A 24,297-nucleotide genomic window follows, 5' to 3' on the forward strand; every position below is an offset into this window, starting at 1 on the left:
TCTAGACTCCAAAACAGATTTCAGTGTCCGAAGCTCCAGCCCACGAGTTTGGCTCCTCTCCAGCCTTTTCCTGACAGGGCCTGAATTTACTGCGGCTGCCTTGGGAGTCACATTTCATGCAACCATTCCAATGGTGTAACGGTAAGTGAGTGGATTCCTTGGCACTTCTCTAAATACATGAGAGATGGAAGCACATGTACTTACTTCATAAACTAAGTTACTTAGTTGCTGGCTGTTGGCTAATGGGATTCAGATAATGGATGTGCTTGTGAATGGGCAAATTGCAGGGAGTGGAGGCCTTAGATAGTGTTTTGAAGAGTGAGCTGAGAGCACTTAAAATAAGCTGCTTTCCAGAACATGTTGTTTCATTTTGGGGGGTTTTGTTGTTGTTGACAACTGTATCCTGTGACATTTTATTCTGTTACCTTGCTCCATATTTTAATTTTTTTTCTTTGGGGTGATTCCTAATTGTATATTTCATTATGCTACAATAGGTCTTTCCTATGAAACCCTCCACCCGGTCCTGGTAAATCCCCCAACCCCCAGCCATGTCAAATTACCCTTCCCATACCCCCCACAGTGTGCAAGCTGTACCCATTCATTCACTCTAAGGAGAGACACATGGACATTTAGAGGCTGGCAAAGAGCATCCTCGCTACAAATTAATAGGAACACATGTGGCCTGTGGAAGTGGGGCTTCCTCTGCTATTGTTTTACCAAATGGCCCTTGTCCCCCAAGTTCATTCTGTTTAATGCATCACACCCCCCGCCACCTGCGACGCACACATATTTCGATTGTACCACACAGACACCACGCAGCTTTGCTTTTCCATCCCCGAGCGCACACACACACGAGCTCACACTCTACCAGTCATGTCTGTAGTCTGTGGAACAGATGGTGGTGTGGCGGAAGTGATGTCTGCCCTTCATGTTTGTCTTGTTCACAGCAAATTAACACACACTCCTATGAGCGTCTCAGTTGCCACCACAGTTCCCCAGACACACCTGCAACTAAGCACTTACTAAATTTGAACCCTTAACTAATGCTGCGAGTAAAGCTTGTGATTTTTGTGGAGTTTACCTAGAGTGTCACATGCGTTTGCAATTTATAGTTCCACATCAGCAGACACACTCAGTCTTACTGGCACTAGAAGCTTGTCCATGTTCTTGTTAATGATCAACGTTTGTGTACTTGTCTTCAATGATTAATCTTTCTTTTCATTTTATATTGGAAATAAAGTGTTTATGATTTGCCAATAAGAGTTTGGGTGTTCCCCTTATTCCTTAGAAAGGAAAATTACCTTCAGCTGTCTACCAGTAATTGCTCAAACAAACGGCACAGTCTAATGTTTATGCTATCAGTTTCACTTAAACTGTCGGTGCTAACGGTTGCATACTTTAAATCTTTGTAGATAGCTGGATATAGTGGGAGATTAAACAATTCTGCAATCTCTTTTTCAGCATCTCTCTGTTTAAAGCTGAAGAAATGCAGCTTTAAAAAGACAGCAACCCTAAATCAATTTCAAATTTATGACCTATAAAAGAAAACAGGATTTTATTATGTTTTTCTCTCTCCTTGGCATCCCATCAAAGAGTTGAAATGAGAAAGTCTTCTAATTCCTCAAACTTGATTTTACATGTTGGACTTGTACCTTAGAAGGTGGCAAACAAGTTAAGTATGTAATCTGTTATTTCAAAACTCTTCCTGGTAGGATGCCAGTGTGGTTTGGGTTCTCAGCGTTCTGAACACTACTGCAGCATGGGGTCTGACATCTATCACCTGCCGCTCAATGTCTATGTCATTGTTCTGGGCATCGGCCTCTTCGTCTTCATGCTCAGCCTCATCTTCTGCTGCTACCTTTTCAGGTAGGTCGGGCGAGTCTGAGATAAACAAACCAGTAGTTCAAGATTTTCGGGCAAGTTTGAGCAAGCTTTGGAACACGCAGCCACGGCAGCTTCAAATTAATTCCTAACCACCTTGGAAGTCAGCTAACACATCACGTATTGATGTGTTAATGTTAGCAGCGAATGTCATGCAAGTTTACCAAGCAAGTGTTGAGCTGCCAAAGGTGTGACATGTTGTTTAGAACTGTTAAAACACAATTTATGCTTGGATTTCTTGTGTAGAACAATAAATATTCTCTATATAAGGCAAAAGCAAAGCACTTGGAAAAAAAGGGTTGCTGCTATTCATGAACCCCAATCATTTTTACTGACTCTGCAGTTCACCACAGAGTATTTTAGCACATTCTACCTCATGTCTTTCATTTTTGACTATATCTTAGTCATTTTGTTTCACCCTTCTTGCATACATGGGTGTTGGGTTTGTTTTGTTTTATTTTGGAGGGGGGATGGGGGGGTTAGATGAAGCTGTTTTTAGTGGAGATGGGGGAAATAATAATACAGCAAAATGCTGCATTGCTCTCTTTTGTTTATTGATACATTTTACCCATATATTGATTGGTTTATTAAATCAATGTCGGAATGTTTTACAATGTGTTGAGAGTTGTAGAATCTTTGTATTATGATAGTGAGATAATTGTGGGCAACATACTCTAACAGCATTATATCATTACTTACCCTGTGATTCCCTAGATTTCAGCGAAAGGCTGTTAAAGCCACTATATGCCACGTGTACAGCACCAGTGCAGGAAAATTAGTGACCACTGGCCATCTAAAGCAAAACAGAGAAACAAAGTTACTGGAGTTTCATTTACAACATTCCAAATCGATATGAATGCTGCGTGTTGTATAAAGTTCACGCGTTTGTTAAAGCAAAGTGTATTTCCTTATGCTTAGTGTATTACGTTCATGAAATGATATTGTCAGGATGTCAGCACTGTATTTTTGGACCATTGTGCTACACCCAATAAATGAGATTAGTGCAATTAGTGTAAAGGACTCATAAAAAATGTCTGATTTTAAAAATAAACATTTTTTTTTTTTAAAAAAAGACATAAATAGTACAACTAATACTGTTATCAGATTTTCTTCAGATAGTAATGAACATCCTCCCAGGCTCAACATGATTATAAGTAACATTTTGAAATATTAGTCGGGAATAAAATTGCAAACAAGTTTCTATAAATGTTGCTAATTTAACCACAGTAATGGACTGGAGGAACAGGAAATGCGAGCAGTTCTGTGAAATTAAGTTAGGATTGAGTGGTGTGTGCGTGTGTGTGCGTTTTATCTTGCAATCACAGGTCAGGATCCACAGACCTTAAGTTACAGTTGTTACAGATGTTGTTTTCTTTGTGTCTCTCCCAGGTTGAAGCAACAAGGAACAAGGGAGCAGTTCAGTTACAATGAGGTATGTCAATGCAGTATCTGCCACTGTGGGTGCACATGTAACACCAGCTTCTTAGGCCTGTTATAAATACAAGTGTAACATCTTAGGCCGATATTGCCAACTGTGACATCTAACACCCCCCTTTTTAGATGACCTTGAATCCGTCTATGTGTCGCTACGTTCTGGTTTTAAAATGATAATCCGTGTGATGAGGCCCCATACACTAAACTGGTAGCAGAGTGTTAACAGTGTAGCGTGTTGACAGTTGGCAATAATGCTTTCAGACAGGGAAGGTTGAACAGGAACTGCAGGTTTGGTTTTTTTTCTCTGCATTTATAATGATTTTTTTCACCACGTAGGAGTAAATCAACACATATCAGTTATGTTTTCACAAAAATGCCGTTTTACATTGTATCTTTTCTGCTGTGTAACACCACAATTGACCCATGATGCTGACGCATAGATCACATGACCCAACACATTTCTTCTTTCTCTCCCCTTTTATTCTGCAGGTGGTGCTGAAGGGGGCGAGCAAAAAATTAAGCCTTCTTGGAGTAAGTCATAGTCTCTTATAAAATGTGAACCAGACCTGTTGTTAGACCAAACATGTTAAACAATGTCAGCTGTTTGTTGCCCACATTGTTTACGTGCCAGTTTAGATGAGATCATTATGTGCTGGGAAGCTTTGGCTGGTTCATTCAATCAGTTTCTCCTTCAGACGTTATTAGCATGCTGCACGTACTCAGGGTGGAAATGTGCTGAAAATATCTTAAATATTGTCAGTGTGAGAGTGCCTGCAGAATGTAGGGCTCCAGGAATAACTGCACTCATTCAAAATGCATTATAAAAAACATCTCTGTCCTGCCTCTTGTGATTTTGTTTAAAAAAAACAACAACTTCTAAGTATTTTGTTTAAAACCAAGGCTTAGGGCTAATTTTGGTATAAATTCAATATCCAATTTCTCTTTTTAGTTTGAAATAGCCCTGCTGCCCGAAAACACAGTTAAGATAAAAGCGCACTTTCACAACACTGACATACTTGCACTTTAAAGTAAAACGGTAAATTAATTTACCACTTAAATCTAGCTACAAAAAGGCAAGTGTATTAGGTTTGTAAGGATATATATATATATGATGTCTATAACCAGAAAAAAGCCAACCGAACTAACCTCTGTGTTGTTTGTGCTCTGCAGCAAACCTGTGCAGTGTGTCTGGAAGAATTCAGGACCCGCGATGAGCTGGGAGTGTGTCCGTGCTCACATGCATTTCACAAGAAGTGAGTGTTGATAAAACAGTGATGTGAAAAGTTCAGTAGAAATAGTAGCTGCAATTATATGCCGTACTCTTCGGTTAAGTTAAATTAATGTCATTGTCATTAGGCGTGGCGAGATCACAACAAGCTAAATGCTTTGTGTGGGACACGCTGAGAGGCAGTCTTTACTTTAATCTTAGCGAAAAGAATAAACACAAACAGGCTGCAATGTCACAGTGATCCTGTGAGGACAAATCTACTTAATTTGAATTTAATTTTCCCACTAGATTAATAAAATAGGCGTCAGTGAAAGCTACAGGTTGTTTTGCAATAGCATTTACACAACTGTTTATTTCCCCTTTTTATTCCAATGACTGTAAAACTGTTTTTAACTGTTAGCTTGGCTGCTTCTCTGTATGGTTGCAAATATGAGAACTATAATCAAATATTGATACTATCGATTGATATTAGTGTGATTGGATCGGTGCTTTGTTTCTATTCTTTCAGTTCAATATGCAGCCATCTGAATTGTGCTAAATAAATTATTCATTTATTGATTTTTGGGAAATAAAAAATGTATCTCAAACCAAACCTTACTTCACAACGCTGCTTAAAGACGGGCACATTTACAGTTTAAAAAAATCCAGTTCCGTAATACATGAGAATCTACAAGGTGTGTTTTGTTATGTTGTTCTGTTAACTAATTATTGTGGAAAGTAAAAAGGCAAGTGATTCAGTTATCATTAAAATGAGCCCAAAATTAGCAGATTTTGAAATTCCACTTAGAGGGTGCTCATAAGGTTGACTACAAAGTCAGTGGCCATAAATGGTTAAAAAATATTTTTCTTATTCTTCTAGAAACACACAAAGAAAAAAAAAGCTGGTTTTCCCAGCTTCTTGTTTTTGTGTAACACCGGTTAAGCTGTTTTCGGGTTAACCAGTGTTACACTAAAGCAGTGTTTCTTTAACTTTCTGCCCGTTCTGTCTTCAATAATTACCTCGAAAAAGGATCCAGTTAGAATTTCTGTAAAGTAAGTGTGAGTGTTGTTTCACCACTCTTAGAACTTCTACTTTATTATAATAGGCGGCACAAACAAAACGCTGTTTCATAGTATTTCGACATGGTCACAAAATTTGGTAGCAGTGATGTTATTTTACATAATCCAACAGCTTCATATAATTTGGTAGAAAATTTGACAAATTACAGATTATAGTTGCGATCATATCTAAATACTTTAGTATTGATGTGTGCAAATGCAAAAATTATGTGAAAAAAATTTGCAGCAGTTAAAAATCCCAAGGAAGTAGAGCAAGAGAGTCCTGTGTGACCTCTGCTGGCGACACTTTTAAATGACAAAAGTTACTTTACTTTCTCCAAAAAGTGCAGGGGCGTCAATTTAGCTCAGTGGGTGAACAGGTTACAACATGACGCATGGCTGAGATGCAGCAGCCTGCGCCCCTTTTCTGCATGTCGTACCCCTCTCACTCCATCCATGCTCCACCGCAGCGGTACTGCTGTGGGAGAGAAAATGTTGTCATTTTTCATTTAAACAGGAAACAAAGTTCTTTTCTGCTATTTTAAGCTTTAGCTGAGTAATAAAAAAAACAGCTATGCAGTATTATTTCAAGCTGTTATGTTTCTTGCCCTGTCAGGTGCCTGCTTAAGTGGCTAGAGATCCGCAGCGTGTGCCCCATGTGTAACAAGCCCATCCTGCGGCTACACTCGGACGCTCCCCAGGGTGCCGAGGGGCCTATGGACCCAGAGGAGGTGTGAACGAGCCATCGGAAGAAGAGAAAAGACTCCCTTTACAGAAAACACACACATTAAATACACTAGAGAAGATGAACAAAAGGGTCATCTTGAAGAAATGTTAAAGAGCCCCAAGTAGCAGCTTTGCTGCTGACCTTTGAGCAGTTATGCTTTCATGGGAACTGAATATTGATAGCACCAACATGATTTGGTCAAATCAGTCAGAAAGGGTGAATGAATAGGATCTTTCATTAAAATGCTCCTAGTTCTACTTCCATGTTGCACTGTTCACCAAAAAAAGAAGAAAAAAAAAGACAGGAAAAGGAGCAGCAATAGAAAGTTGGATCATTGCCACTGTCACTGGACGACTGGTGCAACACTGCCGGAGAGAAATGACTCTACTGGCATTGAGCAGGACATCAAATTACAGGATCAGTATGGATACCTCTAATATCTCAGGGGTGTTACCAATACAGCCAGCACAAACCACGTCAATCACCCTATAACCCTGTGCCATACATGCATCTTCAATACTGCCAATTTAGGTGAAATGCTCCAGGAGCCAGAGGCAGCTACACCCTCTGGCTGAAACAGACCAGCCGGATTACAACCACGACGATTTAAGTAGATGATGTTGTTACCGATTGTGTCCCAGGCCCTTTTCCCTTTAAAAAAAAAAAAAAAAAAGACTGATAGAAAACTAGTCTTGCCTGTATGTATTGTATGTAATGTCTCCCTATATATATTGTCCTTTTGTATTTTAAATAAAGCGTCATGTAATGTATTGTAACAGCCTTGGATTTATTGAAAGGTCGACGAGTCAACTGACAAAGGTTTTATTGAGCCATTTATAAATCTGTTCAAACAGTCAGCAATCATCGTGACATGATTTACTCATTATCATACAAAACTGTTGTTTTATAGATGCACAGTATTGTAGCACATGTTCAACACTCATGAGTCCACAACTATTACAAAAAACTTAATTACAAGCTAAAATATTGGTCATTTTGAGGAAAATGCTCCTCCTCATCTGAGGATACAAATACACAGCAAGTCATGTGTGTCCACATTTATAAGGTGTTTGCCTGCATATATCTGGACTTTACTTGGTACCCTCTGTGCCTTTAGCCTCCACAAACTCAATGGCCTTTTCTTTTACTGCTTGGACGCTCTGAGGGGTGCCATGTGTCTTCTCATATTCCAGGTAACGCTTGAAGAAGAACTTGATCTTCTTCACAGAAACACTCAGGTGGATCACTCGATCAAAGAGCGCTCTGAAAGAGGCAGAAGTTGTAATACAATATTACACACTTCACACACTTATCCATCTCACATGTCAGTTCTTATGAGCGTGTAACTGTTTAGGAACACAGATGCTATAGCATATGGAATAGGGCTGCTCGATTATGGCAAAAATGATAATCACGATTATTTTTACTGAAATTGAGATCTTGATTATTTGACAATATTTAATTAACAATAACAATGTATTGAATAATGACTTAATATAAAATAATAATAATAATATAAAATAGTGTGCAAATACTGATAACAGTGCAAATGTTTGCAATATAAGAAATAAATGAAAAATGTAAACGTCTATGTTTAGTGAACTTTGCAGTGTTGCTCTGTGGTGCAGCTACGACACTGTAGCAAAGTTTACACACTATGTCTACTTGATCCACGTCTGACTCCGCGAACCCATAATGTTTCCACACCACTGAAGTTTTTTTTTTTTTTTACCTCTCTTTTCCAAATAACTTCTGCTTAGCTTTCCGAGCTTCCCTCGGGTCCTCTTAATTGTTGTGACACGTGTTCGAAATGCAGAGAGGTGCGCTCGATTTGCCACACGGAGCAGCGCGAGAGTAAAGCACGAGGGAGGGGCTAATAATCGGCTCAGTCATTTTTAATGATCGTTGAAAGCCCAGATTGTAATCGAGATTAAAATTCGATTAATTGAGCAGCCCTAATATGGAATAACGTATGGTAACCATGACGATGAAAAGACAGTTTCTGTTCACCTGATTTCCTTCTGCGATCCATGTTTGACCACGAGGTCGATGAAAACAGACCACAGGTCGGTACGTTTTGGGTATGTGGTCAGGACTTTGTCAAACATGTTGCGACCTCTCTCTACATCACCGTAACGAAACTCCAGCTGAGCGAACTTGGCGATCACATCCACACCTGAGAGAAGAGGATGAGATCACAGAAAAGGTTACGTCCTGTAGAAAAACACAGCTTTGACAGGTGAAAAGAATTATTAAAAATACTGCATTAGTCTCAGTGCTAGTGGCGGTGTTGGGTGGTGGGATGCAACTGTATAAACAGCCACCCTAATATTTAAGAATAATTTCAAAAACCATGAGCGTTAAGTTATTGGTGGACAACATACATCAAATGTACATAGAAGGTATTGTACATACAGACGCTATGATCATTTTAGTATGACAAGATCTTTAAACAGGCCCTCTTACTTTCTTTTGGAGGGAGACTCTTCAACGCCCTCTGCAGGAGATTACTGGCAGCATCACTCTGACCCTGCTGAAGCAGGAAGGTCCCATAGCTGAACCATACTTCCTTATTCTGACGGAAGCGCTTCACCATCGTCTTATACAGGCCCTCTGCCTCCTGGGTACAAAAAAACCCACAATGAGTCAACAACACACAGATCATGCATATATCAGATGCTTATTTAAATATGCGTACCTAAATATTTTGGTATTTTCTGAGGAAGTACCTTGATTTTGTTGGACTTGGCGTAGATCTCAGACAGCTTCTGGTATACAGGCATGGGCTCACAGAACTGCACTGCCCGCTCAAACACCTTCTTGAGACTCTCCTCTGTGCCATACATGTTCTCCAGGTTCAGCAGAGCCACCCACACATTCAGCTTCTCCTGCTCCTCCCTGAACCACAACAGGCACAATTTTACACATCTAACCATCTTTAGTTAAATTGTGCACAAACTTTCTTGCAACTGGATGCAGAGATCGCTTTATTAGTTAAACAAATTCAACTACTCATTGCTATAGTTGACTGGTTGACTAAACTACGATTATTTAGTCAACCATTTTTAGAACAGACTTGCAGCATTTGGGCATGTAAATATAGTTCACAAGCGGCTGCAGTTAAAAGTGAACATCAAAGTGCAGAAAAAAGTGATCTGAATGCAGAAAGGCGTTCATGTGAGAAAGGCTGGTTTGACTATTTTAGAAAGCACTGGAGCTTTTACAAACAACTGCCTACAATTAAGGTGGTAGCTTGTTGCAGCTAACCATGTCTCAGCTAACCACAGCTGACCTATTATTAAATGCCTAACACTAAGCAGTGAGTCAAGAGAGGACTTACGACCAGAGAGAGGAAAGCCCCTGTGCAAGAGAGCCATTGTTCTGACAGCATGTCTTTGTGGCCACTTCATCCTTGTGCATATGAGTGTGCTTGATAACTTCTGTTTAACTTGTTTTTTTTGTGACTAGTTCCTCTCAGGGCAGGGATAGCTCAGTAGGTAGAGTGGTGGCCCCATGATCCCCCCGACCTTCCGATCATGGAAGGTCGGGGGTTCGATTCCCCTGAACAGCTACCCTGAGGTACCCCTGAGCAAGGCACCGTCCCTACACACTGCTCCCCGGGCGCCCAGTGGCTGCACAGTGCTTCACTGAGTGAATGGGTTAAACGCAGAGAGGAATTTCCCCACGGGGATCAATAAAGTATACTTTCCTTCTTTCTTTCTCTGTTTAGGTGGTGGCAGCAGGGGTTAAAGTCAAAAAGATAGCTAAAGCTTTAACAAAACCTTCACTTGTTCCTGATTCTGCCTCCCTACTTCCACACATCTCCTCGACTTCCTTGGGAACCTTGCTAGGAGTAAAGTTCTTGAAGCTCTTTTTTGAACTGAGGAATATTTCAGGCCTGCTTATTGAACAAAATAACTGGGTGTGCATCAGATGTTAGTGAGATGGTCTCTGCCTATACACATGCCCCTTGAGGAAAAACCTTAAACTGTTCTAAAGCGTGCCAAACCACATGTTTATTGTTATACACTAAGGTGTCAAAACTCATCAGGGGAGGTCGTCAAATATCTCCTTTATAAGAGGAAGCATTAGCATGAACTGACTGTACTCAAACTGCTTCTAAACCCAACAGAAAGCCTTTGGGATGAGGTGGAATAAAAGAACTGCACCACAATAACTTCTTATAAAGAAGCAGCACCTGTGTAACACTATGATGTCAGTACCGCAATGTTTCCAGCACCTTGCTGAATCTCTACCATACAGACTTAAGCCAGCAGTACTGTGTGCCACGTGTAACTAATAAAGTTGCTAAGTGCGTGTATTCATCTACAAGTCTACCATTACCTGAAGGAGATCGTTTTCAGGGCTCTTTCGGCGACAGTGCGGGCCTGCTCGATCTGTGTAGCCTGCAGATGGTGAGCCATGAACTGGAGCCACAGCAGCGAGCTGTTGGGTGATGCTAGGAGCAGACGCTCGAAGGCAGCTGCATCCTGAGGCCGCAGGTTTGGATCCATCAGCTCGGCCTCTCTCTGTATCAAAGCCTTCTCTGCTTCCTTTTTCTCCTGCTCTTGCTCATGACGAGACTTCTTCTGGGGCTGGGAGGCGGAAAGAGCACATTTAAGGTAAAACACAGGAAAGAAAAGGAGATGGGATAGAGCCGAGAAAGGTTGAGAATGGATAAATTATGAATGAGGTCTTTTAAGGGCTAAAGTGATGTGCTGAAAATTCTGTTTCTCCACTAACTCTAAGGATGTACATCTTTTTTCACCTTAGTGCTTCCCTCTTGGTCTTCTCCATCACTCGAGTCCTCCTGCGCTGCAGAGGCAGGCTTCAGGGAACTAAGACCCACATCCCAGGAGAAACCTGCTGTCACCTGCAGTCTAGATGGACACGATGCACTGGATGTAACCTGCTGAGGGAGAGAACATATTCATAAGATTCTGGTTAAGTGTATTCAAATCACCCAATCTATGGAGATTTACAAGACTGTAAAGGTTTATGAGCAGTTGCTTACTTTTGCAGGTTTTCCTTCATCTTCCTTATCCTCCTCTTCTCTGAAGTACACCTCTACTCCACTATCATTATCATCAGTTCTTGCCTTCTTTGATTCCTTCTTCTTTTTCTTTGAGATCTGCCAATGAAGAACCATTAAGACCCAAATAAATCACAATTCAATACATATACAAAGTCACCAAGCCAAAGATCAGTACAGGATTTATTATTGTCAGACCCAAAGATGATAAATGGAAGATGAAAAAACAATGGCCTTGTTTTTGGCAAAAATGCAAAGTGATGATTCAAAAACATCAAAATATAAAATGAAAGAGTTAACAATGTAATAGAAAACACAAGGAAATGAAATAAATTTACACGTGAAAGTAAAAAAGAAACTGAATGTGTCTTTTCACCTCTTCGCTCTCAGATGCTGGCCGTTTCTTGCTCTTCTTATCTTGTTTCTTCTTCTCCTCTCCGACGAGACGCAGCGGCAGACCGAGCGATTCTGGAAGGACGTCTGGCTTCCCGGTGTCCTCGGGGAGAAGCGAGAGGTTGATAAACTCCTCCTCCTTGTCAATACTGAAGACAAAGATAGCAAAAACTAAAATGGTAGGATAGCAGTTTGGAGTCTGAAAATAGTCCCTACCTAAAGCCGTCCCAGATAACTTCTGAAACGTGGTATGATAATGAACTTTTTCCCTTTTATTTTTAAATGCTACATTAATGGCAGTTAAGATAGAATTCTAAGCTGGATCGGTGTAGAAAATTCTGAAGAGTGATTTCTGAACTCTGAGCTGACTTTACCTGAGAATTTTGGTGGTGAGCAGGGCGTTGGGAGGCAGGTGCTCAGAGACGATTTTGTGATTTTTAACAAAGTATTTGGTGGTTTGCTGGAGCTCAGCTCTTCCAATGATGCTTCTTGACAACCTGAAAGACAATTATATACAACAGTAAGACGATATAACAAGTAAGAGCAGAAATGTTAGAATAAATGTTGAAATGTTTCTAAAAACAATCATTAGCATGCTGTGGATGGATCTCTTAGTTACCTGATGAAGACTCCCTGCTCTCCAACAGACTTGACATAGCCTCTGATGATCTGGCCTGCCTTCAGTTTGTTTACAGACAACACTTCTGGGTCTTTTGCTGGCTTGGCCTTCTCTGGGTTCAGCCTGGAGGAACACATTATAACACAATACGTTTTTATTGCTTTATTAACAAAAATCATCACAAATCAAACTTTTACAACGATGCCTTCTCATACCTTGATGGTCGCAGAGACAACTGCCACTTGTCATTTTCATTATCTAGAAGGTAACACCTGAAAAAATATTTTAAAAATATAAATATAATAAAAATATTAAAAAACAATATTTACTTCACAGTCACTAAACATGTTTAATCAGAAAGTCTTGAGATTAAAGTTGTGACGATATTTTAATATTTTCATGTCAGTGACACATAACTGAACTGCAGACTGAATTTTGACTCCACTTCAAATAACAAATGTACTTGTATCGACTAAACCAGCGGTCCCCAACCTTTTTTGCGCCACGGACCGGTTTATGCCCGACAATATTTTCATGGACCGGCCTTTAAGGTGTCGCGGATAAATACAACAAAATAAAACGAGTACCGGTACCGAATATTTTTTTTTATTCATAACACACGTGAAAAGACCCAGGAAAACCGAGTTAACGATAAAAACGATAACAAAATAACGCTGAAAACCGATAAAAACCCTGAAAACTATACATTTCACACCTGAGCCTCAACTCTCGCGGCCCGGTACCAAACGACTCACGGACCGGTACCGGTCTGAGGCCCGGGGGTTGGGGACCGCTGGACTAAACCACTGAAAAAAGGTCTTTTCTATTTAAGCTGGCGCAGCAATATTACAGCTAATAAAAAAGAGAAATCCACAAGGTAAAGTGTGGGTTGATATATTGAATTTTAAAAAAAGCTGAAGGGAAAACAGAACTTCCAGGTGCTGCTCCAAAAGAAAAGTTCTCTCATTACTTTGTTGCACAGTTGCCTGCATGAGCTCTGATAGAAAAACATTTTTAGATCTAACTTTAGCTTTTCAGATTTTTGCTCCACAGATGTGGGCCAACGAGCGTCACATTACTGTAACAGCTGGACAGAGAGAACTGAACACTGCAGCAGACATCACAGCTATAATGTTGAAAAATCGGTTTTTATAAGAGAAGAAAACAGGTTACAGTTAAATCTACTGCTGCTGCAACACTTGCATTGTTTTATCATGCAAGCTGATGGGAGATGTAGTGTTTCAGTAGCCACTAAATAAATATAGTTTAACGTTGTTACACTCAAAAAGTTTTAACTCTTAATTTGCTTACTGGTAATTTAGAAAAACAATGAAATAAATGCAAAATTAAAGTTTGCACTGGATAACAGAAGCTAGTGCAGACCGGGCTAGCTTAAAATATTCTTTTCTGCACAAGGTCTATAACAGAGATCATCCACACTGACCTGAGAAACTGATCCTTGTTGTAAACAGCCAGTGGGTTTGGCCTGTAGGCATCAGCAAGGTCTGTGACAGCAACAGTCCCCATGCCCCCAAAGGGAAGTTTAACCAGCAGGCCAGTTTGTGGCTGAATATTTGTTACTATCCCCAAAGTAACGCTGCCTTTCTCCAGTTTATGGACACCTGGAGAAAAAAAAAAAAAAAGGAATCCAGAAATTAAATGAACCTGATTTTATGTGATACAGATTTCAAAACTAGAAGATCCAACAACAATAACATAACACAAAAACTGCTTGACGTGCTCTTATTAGACATGTATCAATTTTCATGTGATATGTACAGATTATATTGTTGTATCAGAGATAACAGTGATGCAATGTGTTTACGTTCCCTAGTGCACAACGATGATAGTCAGACTCAGATGTTGATTTAGTAGCTAAAAATGGAGCTAAATCAACATTGAAGTTAAGTTCCTTCAGTTAGTGCTAACTAAAATGTTAAGCTGTTATGTTACACTTTCACTAAAACTTCTAGCTAGGCTACTTTTGTGCTTATATTGGACTTATGTTGTGTCACTACTACTGCGCTATAATGTTGCTGCTGCTGCCACCTTGTGGCAATAGATTCAAACTGTAACTTCAGTAGTCTGATAGCAGCTTAATGGAAGAGGATGCAGCAAAATGCCCTCATTTTTGTTTGCAGATATTTTTTTAATAAAATAACATTTTTTCTTTATCATTATAAATGTCATTATTGCACATTTCCTAGAAACATCTTAATCGATATGTTGAGGCTATATCGTCCTCATGTAGCTCTTACCTGTGAGTGACAGCACAAAGCGATGAGGAGTGAAGCTCGCTTCTACCACTCTGGCACGGACTGCTTGGCCCAGCTTGTACAGTTTCTCGGGGTGGCCGATGTCCTCGAATAAGCATAAAGTGTAAGATGATTGACCTTTTACAAATAACATTTGCTCTCCCTATACATTTGCAAAGACACAAACTTACTTTAGGATCAGTGGTCATTGCCAGCAGTTCAACCGTTCCAGAAACACTGGGATCAGTCGTGACTTCCAAAGACTTTCTGTCTGAGTTAAACTGGCGAGAGAAACATGAAGACATTGAAGAAAAAGGAAAGAGGACATAAATTCCAAGCTTGCTTTTTCCTTTGAAATTGTTTTTGGAATTTTTTCAATGTGCAATCACTTCAAGTTTGGGGGAAAACTTGTAAAATAATATAAAGCCATCTCAATCTTCAAAGCTTACCTTTGATACAAAGCATGTAATTTCCTCCCCAGCTGTATAGCTGCTCAGTTTTTCTTTTGCTGTAACTGGTTTGAAATCTACACTCTCATTCAGTTTGCTAAAGAGAGGGAAAAAAAGACCAAAAAGATGAAAAACAGAAAAAGCACAAAATATGCAAATGTTTGGGGAAGGGTGAAATTCCCAATGAAAACTACACACAAATTATAGTGCAACAAATTTTACTCATTTTAAACACATGTGCAATATTTTAGTAACAGAAAAGACTGGAGATGTTAAGGTGTGAATGATGGTTGTTTGGATATTTTAGGATTAAATAATGATCAGGCTCAGGTGACGCAATATAAGAACCAGGATGCAAGTTTATTTGTGTTGTACATTTACCTGGGTATCAGCGTAAGCTCCGAAATGGTGTATGTGAACTTTGGATGGGAGAATGGCAAGAATCTGAAACAGAAACAGTTGCGATTACATCTACATTACTACATAACACAAAGAAAGCGAATACATATCATATGTCTACTCCAGTAGGTAAAATGAGGCCCAACAGCCATCATTACCTGTGACTGGAAGCCTCTCGTCCTCCGATAACCCTGGCGGTGACCACGCTGCCCACTTTCACTGATGACGTGGGGAAAGATCCCAGGCGCACTTCTGCAGGCTCCACCACTTCAGACACATGCACGCTACCTGAGCTTCCATCCTCTAAGGTAACCTGGATGCAGGTAGGTTTTACTGTCCGCACCGTGCCCTGCAGGATCTCACCAAAGCAGTGGCCCTTGCGGCCAGTCTGGTTTTCTGAAGCTGTGCGCTTTCGCTCTGGCATACTGCGCTCCCACGACACCAAAGGGAGCCCTTGCAGCTCTTGACAGCTGGGTTCAATAACTTCAGCTGACAAAGTCATGCCTGCCTTCAGCTTCTCTGACTCAGACAGGAATATCTCATTCAGGTGGCTGTAAGTCTGGATCACAGTCAGCTGTGCCGTGTCACCCAATGAGATGATGGCAAAGTCTTTGTCTATGTGCTGCACCATTGCTGTGTATTTCAACCCTTCAGCCAGCTGTAAAAAAATTAAAAACATTACAATCAAATGGTGGATTTATATTTTTATATATCTAATTTAAAAAATATATATATAAACACTCACAGATTTCTTCTTCCCCATCACCTTGGAAAGGATAGAGACATGGACACAAGCAGAAACCATGTCAACATGAAGGACAACTGCACCGACTTTCTGTCCTTCGGTCAGTTTAACACCTGCAAAAAATACAGTTTATGGTTACATATGAGCTCATCTTTCATACAAAATAACTTCTCTGTAACCTCCTGATATTATGAATCGGTAAACTTCATACTTCCCTTCATCTGTTATTAGATATAATATTATATTGTTTTGAATATTGTGAAAACAACATACACACTAAATAGCTCACCCGTCTATTTGACCTTGTGCTTTTGATCCACAAGTTCCAATCAATTTAATATTTTCTTCAAAATTAAAGCTTCACTGACCAAAGCAAAGCAAAAAATACTAATAATAATATGATAAATATTTAGTTTTTTCCTGTTCAGTACATACCCATCGTGTGGTGCTTATTGGCCAGAATGATAGCACCAATCAAGCCATCAGACTTAAACGTGGCACCGGTGTCATTCACAGTATCCACAGTCAGCTTCAGTTTCTGTCCAACAGACAGAGCAGCCAGCTGCTGCTGAAGTTCACTGTTATCTAGAAGAAAAAAAAACAAAAACAGGAACTTAAGTCTCACTAAATGTCTGGAATTCTGCAACTCAAATCTTATTTGGCCTTTCGTGGGTCTATAACTCCCAGCGTTTATTGACACACTTAGCAAAAGGCAACTATTTATATCTAATTGACTTCACACATACCTTTCATAACCAACATTTCAGTGACTGCTCTTCTCTCCTGAAGACCATTAATGAGTCTCGTCTGGGCATCCCCCTGTGGTGATATGACCTCTGAAATCTTCAGTGTAACCAGGAATCGCCGCTTCTCCTCATCGAGGTTTGTCACTTTAGCAATGACCGTCTGGCCGACCTGGAAGGTGTTTGTCGTATCTCTGATGAACTTGTCAGTCATGGCCTGGAAAAGCAGAAACATTTGAAAATTTAACCAGGAAAATATAAAACTGTTATACAAGTATGAGCCTTTCAGTTTACAAATTAAAAGTTCTTTACTTACTGATTTGGGTGCAAGTCCAAAAAGGCCATATGGAAACTCCACAAAGACACCGTAGGGCATGATATTTTTGATCCAGCCAACCAGCTGAAGTCCAACAGTGATCTCAGAGAAATCTTTGGCAACCACTCCTTCCTCCAGTGACCATCTCACTGTTGGTTTCTTGGTGAGAGTCTTTAAATGAGAAGCAGCTAAGGAAAAACACATTTTTCAAAATAGAAGATGTTGAATTTCCAAGAGGACATAGTGAATCAATCAAAGCTGAGTAAAGGTCATCGGGTGGTCAGATCTGCAAAATATCTGCAGGCTACTGAAAAAAAGGATACAATATTCTGCTTGTTCTTGCTTGAACAGATGAGTTTTGAGATGATATCTCCTTCCTGCAGGCTCTCCCACAGCAGAGGGCAGTTGGACATGTGATCAGACAGGTGGCTCATAGGCAGTACAGCATGGATCTCATCCGGGAGGATGGCCACTTCCAAACCGTTGAGTGACTTTTTCAGCACCTTTGCATCCAGCCTCTACAATAAATAAGACAAATTAATAAAAATAAGACAAAAGATTATATTTACAACTAAACAAGCCACAGAGACGACTTCTTACCTTCCCCACTTCACAGTCAAACTCAGGTTTTTCAGTCTCCTCGTTTTCTTTTTCGACCACTGCCTTAAATGAAAGCACCATCTTTCCCTTTTCAGGATCACACTGAAGAACTTTAGCCTTTACCACCTGGATTATCAATCAAGACCAGCAAACTTGTGAGATACATCACCGAAACAACACAAATCAAGACCATACAGGAATCTCAGTGTACATGACATTCGATCCGTTTACCTGCCCAACGTAGAAGATGTCCTCGGGACGAACGATGGGCTCAGAGCTCAGCTCGCTGAGCGGCACCAGACCCTTGACCCCGTTGTAAAAACGGACAATGCAGCCAAAGTCTTTTACGCTCACGATATAGCCGTGGGACACACGACCAGGACGAGTGTCATTATAGCTCAGGAACAACGGCAAGGAGCTTTCAACCAGAGTCTTTTTTCTGGTCAGGTACAGCTTCTTATTCTCTGCCTCAACTGACAGCACCTGAAGACAAAGTGTGCAGACACAAATATTCAGTGGAACAATAACTCACAGCTGAAACTTCACATCAGAAGTTTTATAGTTGTTTGTTAGGGCAGAAGTGCACTTACCCGACATTTGACCTTCATGCCCTCCATGTACTTTTTCTCCGGATTCTGCAGGACAATGTCGGACAGGTGGGTCCGAGGCACCAAACCTTTAATGTGGTCAGACAGATGCACCACCATCCCATGACTCAGCAGGACTGACACTGTCCCCTTGGAGAAAGAGAAACATTGAGAGAAAAGAATGTAACACAGACAACAGGGAACAATAAAGAGAGGTGAGCATTTAACTGTGCACAGTTTAAACCTTCCGTTTCAGGCTCATTTACAGCAATTCTAACTAATGTGCGTCATCTCTCCATTCAGCATCACTATTTTAAATTATTAAACTGGAGTTCCTAAGTCAACGACATTTTTAACATGTCTGCCAAGGAGAGTTTCCATTTCTGGTTTGACGTAATAAAAAATTCAACTGACTAGACAGATTTTTTTAAAAGGGATATTTTGAGAAATACACTTAGTTGCTTTCTTGCAAAGACAAGTTCCAAAGTAACCTCACGGCAACACCGCAGGTGTGGTCAAGAAATAGAAACAAGTGATATTTGTACCATTTGCTTCTGTATAGAAGCAAACTTATTGTGTAAGACTTAATATGTTACTTAATGAGTTCATTTGAGTGAGTGTTAGTTTAAGTTTTCTCCAAAAACAAACTAAAATTTGTCCCAATAAATAACAGACCATGAGTTTGCTTTTTGCCTAACAAAGTCGATGTTATCCTCTTAATGCACTGAAAGACTTCATTGACTCAAACTTTCATAATCAAAAGTTACATGTAAGCCAAGTTTCCAACAAAAGATTCTCTGTTCCTACTAGGGCTGGGCGATATGACCCAAAATTCATATCTCAATATTTTTTACCTGGACGGCGATATAAGATATATATCTCGATATTTTTTAAGCCATTTTAAGCCATAAAGTAAGAACAAAAAGAGAGTTCTTAGTCAAAGCTGTGTCCCAGATGTCACACAGGCACTTTTATTAACATAGAGCATAGATGTACATAAAATTTACTCAAAAATAAATTATGAGCATTTATTAAATAATAATGTTGCATAAATAAAAGAAAACAATGTTGTTTTTGTGCATAACAAAAAGCTCACAATTGTGCAGTCAAAATGTAAACTAAAAGACACAGTGCATAGTAACAAAGACAGATTTCACAGCTGCTCTGTTCCCAACTTCTACTGCGTGACTGACAGCATTGAGTTTGAAATCCTCTTCGTAACCACGTCTCTTAACAGGTGCCATTTATGGTCCTTATACACAGTAGGGTAATATTACGTTGAACCACAGTACGTATCACTCTGCGAGGCTCCTCGGTAGCCGTAATGCTCCGACAATCCATCAACCGGTGCAGCACCGTAGCTTACTAAAGTCGTATTAAAACATTTTTTGACAGATTGCTGAGCGCTGTGTACCACATAAAATCGGTTCGCGGCCATCAAGCACAACCAGAATTCATACATAAGGCGCGCTGTCAACTTTTGAGAAAATGAAAGGATTTTAGGCTGTACAGCGACTCTGGGCTGCATGGCGTTAGCGTGGTTAGCTCGTTAGCGTGGTTAGCTAGCTAACACGTTGACGGCGTCCAGCCCCACGCACGGGGCGATGCGCAGTAACTCGTTAACGGAGATTTGCCGTGTCCATCTTGTCGCTTCCTGCAGGTGAAGCGATGGTGGAGGAGGGGGATTTGTGTTCAGTGAAGGAGGGGCGAGGCCGAGTAATGTTGCGTAAAGACAAAAGTGGACGAAAGAGAGGCAAACTTGCGGCTCCACAAGTATAGACTATATCGATATAAAGGATATTGTCACATCTTATATCTCGTATAAAAATATCGATATTTTTTAAAAACTCGATATATCGCCCAGCTCTAGTTCCTACCTCCACAACCTGACCGGCCTGAAGATCATGGTATCTGTAAAAAGGCTTCCCAATCACACTCCTAAAATCAAAAGAAGAGAGGCATGCAAAGATTAGAACAGTGAAGTCTACATTTACTGTGGATACTCAAATGAAGTGTAACATACCTGCGTAAAGTAGCAAAATGAATTTGCTCCATGGGGCTGAAGTCCAGGATCCTGCAGATGTGCTCAGGCTGGGCAAACACTCTGTTTTCATTAGCTTGCTCATTAGACTCCTTCAGGTGGTTCCGCTGTCAACGCAGACAATACAATTATCTCAATCTCATCTTATGATGAAAAAATATATAAATACAAGACTTATAAAAGTTAAAGTTTGTCCAAAGCATCACGCTGACTTACATGTACAAAGGCCAACGTTTTGTCCGGAAGTTCCAACACTCCTCCAGACAGGTGGTGCATAGCGGTCATCTTGCACTCCTTCACCACCTCTCCAATCCGTTCCCTACCTGCAGGAACGGGCTCAATCCCAGTCTCAAGATGAATAAGGTGGCTGCGCAGGCTCATTCCCACCAGACGAGTCTGTGGCTCGATGTACAGCACGCGCGCATTCGCCTGAATGGATGGATGCAAAAGGAGGTTTGTACTCTCAAATTATCACATGGCATCAACATTTCTAAACACCCATTTATCATAGGCGCTGTGTTAAACATGCCAGGTCTACTTTACCTGAAGTCCCTTAGTGTAGCTGGAAGCCTGTTCTGGCTCCATGTGGAGAAAATCCACCTGGCCATTAAACGAGGACAGGAAGTCCAGGATCAGGCCGTGTTTGGTCACCTGCAATACCAACATACTGGCTTTTACATGCAGTTCAGAAGTTATATTTCACTGGTGATTGTTTCATGTTGTTTTAATAGCAGAACACATATAGCGGATAACATAAAAACACTGTCTTTACCTCCTTGATTGTAGCTTTGACCAGAAGGCCAGGAAGAAGTGTTGTGAGGTTCCAGCCCTGCTTGGGTTCAGCACAAGTCTGAGCAATCGTAGTCAGGTTAGCAGAAAGCTGGACCATGCGACCATCATTCTTCACCTCTTCTACTTGGGAAGTCAAATACTGACCCACTTTCAGCTCTGTACATGTGCAGAAACCACAAATGCTTGAGAGATCCTTTTTTAAAAAAACACAACTGATTACATTTGTTTTATAAAAACTGAAAACATCTGCAATGTCCTGATGAAACACAACCAAATCACGCATGAAAAACAAAACAACTATTTCCCAAAATGAGCAACAAGTTATTTTTCCATACCTTGAGCATTGTTGTGTTTGAATTTCAGGGATTCCTTAGACAGAAATGCCTTGGTTCCACTGACACCAATGTCAATGATGTAGCCGTAATCCTCCACGCTCTCCACACACGCACTCAAGACCTACACATAAGATACAACCATTTATGTAAATGCAGGTTTGATGGATGTTTTTAAACAGTTACTCTCACTAACGGCTCACCATGCCAGTTTTCAGTGCACTCGGGGTCAGACTTTTGTTGACCAGTTTTGGATTGATTGACAGCTGGATGCTAAGCGAGCCTCTCTTCGTTACATCCAACTTGGCAACCACACACCTGAGCACCATGCCGGGGTAGAAAAGGTGTGGCAAAGAGCAGATTTCCTACAAAGTATAAAGTAATTAATATGGCGCTTTTCACAGACCGAAAGGTCACAAAACAATTAAAACACAGTTAATACAGAGTTACTATGTATGCGGGTCAGCTAACACATTTTGAGTATGTCAGCGAAGACGGTGTTATAGAATATACAAATATAGAAATGTTGTCTTGATTTTTTAAAAGATTTTATGAATATTGTGGACTGAATTACACTGTTGCACACTCACAAGCAGAAATGTCCTCAACACCAAGACAATTCAAATCTCCTACAACATTCTGTTCATTACTGTATAGGCCAACCTCTGTCTCAGCTGAGTCCAGCTGCTCGCTCAGCAGCTTGGTGTATGAATCGCAGATGTTCTTGATGCTGAGAAAGCCTTGGAGGCCACTAGGCAGGCTGACGGTCACCTCAAAGTCTGTCACCTCTTTCACACAGCCTAGCATCAGCATGCCCTCCTTCACATCCTGGGAAAAAACACACACAAGCTGTTACTGAGACGAGCATCCTGCAAGAGCTTAAAAAAGTTGCTTAAGAGTGTTATTTTTTTTAGATGCAGAAAACACTGAGGAAATGAAACGTAAAAAAAACCCCATTCAAATACTGTATATGTACTGTATAGGTTATTGGGAGATTGATTACCTTAACATGCAGAATTTCCACACATTTGACTGGAGCGTTAAGTGTCAGGCCAACTTTCTTTTCCTCTGCCTTTTGCTTCTTGAGCTTCTTGCTGTCATCTTTGGCTCCTGCCTTTCTTTTCTTGGTTTCAGCTTGTTCATTAGACGACTGCAAGAGAAAAGCAAATTATTGCCAAATGTTAAATATGTTTTAATAATACACTCTAGTGTACAATAGCCTATTTACGACCAGGTGACATCAAGGGATTTATTTTTTTATTTTTTTTTTACAATATTGGCCTAACCTCATAGCTAAGGAGCTCAGGTGTGGCAATGAGCCGATCTCTTTACCAGGTCTGTCCTGTGCTAGATGCATCAGGGGCAGTAACAATCAATTCTGCCTCACTGGTGTCTGTTTCATTTATAATTTGATTTGCAGTGGAAGCCACAGAGTTTCTGAGCCAAAACAGAGCCAACTTTGAGTTGAGAAGTACTTCTGTGCGGAAGTGATTCCAGATGCAGAATAGCAGAAGGGCTGGGTTAGTGATATAGATGGCTTCACTGTACATCTGGCAATACCTTTCCACAAGATGTAGGCAGCAACACATTCGGGTCAACAAAAGATCAATTCCAATTTAATTTTCATTTGTACATGCTATTGTCACATTACAAAAAAGAACTCCGAGTTGAAACTGATTAACTAAAAAGGATTTCTTGTGGAAAAACATACCTGTGGTTACTCATTTTGATCACTTTTGTCTGCACTCTGAACCCAGATTAACTTTTTACACTCAGCAGGACAGACAAAAACACACAGAAGTTAAAAATCTACCTGGAACAGATTGTCCGCTTCTGTTCGATGAACCACTGTTTTACTCCCAGTGGACTTCTTTGCTGTCCCTCCTCGAGGGAAGTCCTCCTCCGCCGATGCCATCTATGAAGTTCTTTAAGACGTCTAAGAAAAATAATGTCGCCATTATAAAAGACACCTAATTGTTATTAGTTCACATGTGCACAAGTTTCAAATCACTGAGACTGCGAGAGCCAGATTATTTTATTTAGTGATAAAAGTCCATCTGTATTCGCCGATCTAATCACTCCAAATGCACGACATTACGAGCTAAATAATACCAGGTATAAAACAAACAAACACTAGCAAAAACCTCCACCGGACTGAAGATTTAAATATATGATGTATTGCTGTAAACGTACACTTAAATATACGATCAGAATCATGAAAGGTTTCTTACATTAAATCTCCGGTTTGTGGCTATCCAAACTCACATGCTGTTCAGCAACACGCCATGACCTTAGCCCGGAAGAAAAACTCCGGTGGGCGTTACAAATTTTGTCCAATGACCGCGAAGAACGAATAATTGGCACCGACATTAGCCATTCAGTGAACGCTCTCGGCCTTAAATTTGAGTGACAGAATTTTTAACAAATAATGGCGCAGTCCTAGATCGCTGACCATGGGCGGGACTTCCTAGCGTGTTTAGCATTGCGGCCTCTGCTGAAGGGCACCTGTCTCATTCTGGTTGTACGGCGGTCGAGTGTTTAAGGTAAGCCTCAAGACCTCGAGAAAGAAGTTGGACCACCTACTCTGCTTTGAGCAGTTATAAGTAGAGTCAAGTTGTGTTTACAATGCATCTGTGATGTTGTACTGCTTAAGCCATGGATCTGAAACGAATAAACTACCTAGCAA

General features: G+C 40.5%; 2 protein-coding genes across 4 annotated transcripts; one reads left to right on the forward strand and one right to left on the reverse strand.

Moving 5' to 3' along the window:
* LOC146516360 (RING finger protein 122) lies at window positions 1-7,011 on the forward strand. The gene is made up of 6 exons (XM_085162480.1): window positions 1-141; window positions 1,713-1,866; window positions 3,271-3,313; window positions 3,805-3,846; window positions 4,486-4,568; window positions 6,198-7,011. Exons 1-6 carry the CDS (start codon window positions 117-119, stop codon window positions 6,316-6,318), a joined length of 468 nt encoding a protein of 155 aa, XP_085018606.1. The 5' UTR covers window positions 1-116; the 3' UTR covers window positions 6,319-7,011.
* Window positions 6,946-23,962, reverse strand: pdcd11 (programmed cell death 11). Of its 3 annotated transcripts, none has more exons than XM_085162476.1 (36): window positions 23,843-23,962; window positions 23,425-23,547; window positions 22,615-22,761; window positions 22,275-22,439; window positions 21,815-21,976; window positions 21,615-21,735; window positions 21,260-21,435; window positions 21,031-21,138; window positions 20,704-20,916; window positions 20,470-20,594; window positions 20,324-20,384; window positions 18,450-18,596; window positions 18,091-18,342; window positions 17,860-17,985; window positions 17,583-17,777; window positions 17,260-17,430; window positions 16,947-17,160; window positions 16,636-16,785; window positions 16,201-16,313; window positions 15,614-16,113; window positions 15,438-15,500; window positions 15,057-15,153; window positions 14,799-14,888; window positions 14,611-14,713; window positions 13,797-13,974; window positions 12,568-12,624; window positions 12,353-12,475; window positions 12,108-12,230; window positions 11,717-11,882; window positions 11,323-11,439; window positions 11,077-11,217; window positions 10,653-10,903; window positions 9,038-9,206; window positions 8,775-8,928; window positions 8,319-8,484; window positions 6,946-7,571 (listed from the first exon to the last, which is right to left on the reverse strand). In XM_085162476.1, exons 2-36 carry the CDS (start codon window positions 23,524-23,526, stop codon window positions 7,400-7,402), a joined length of 5,418 nt encoding a protein of 1,805 aa, XP_085018602.1. In that variant the 5' UTR covers window positions 23,527-23,547; window positions 23,843-23,962; the 3' UTR covers window positions 6,946-7,399. The 3 variants fall into 3 exon arrangements, with proteins under 3 accessions (XP_085018602.1, XP_085018600.1, XP_085018601.1); XM_085162474.1 differs by having other exon boundaries at window positions 11,077-11,220; XM_085162475.1 differs by having other exon boundaries at window positions 11,077-11,220; window positions 23,877-23,895.
* Window positions 23,963-24,297: the final 335 nt, after the last annotated feature.

This window comes from Neolamprologus multifasciatus, chromosome 6 (assembly GCF_963576455.1).
Source record: "Neolamprologus multifasciatus chromosome 6, fNeoMul1.2, whole genome shotgun sequence".
Classification (NCBI taxonomy): domain Eukaryota; kingdom Metazoa; phylum Chordata; class Actinopteri; order Cichliformes; family Cichlidae; genus Neolamprologus; species Neolamprologus multifasciatus.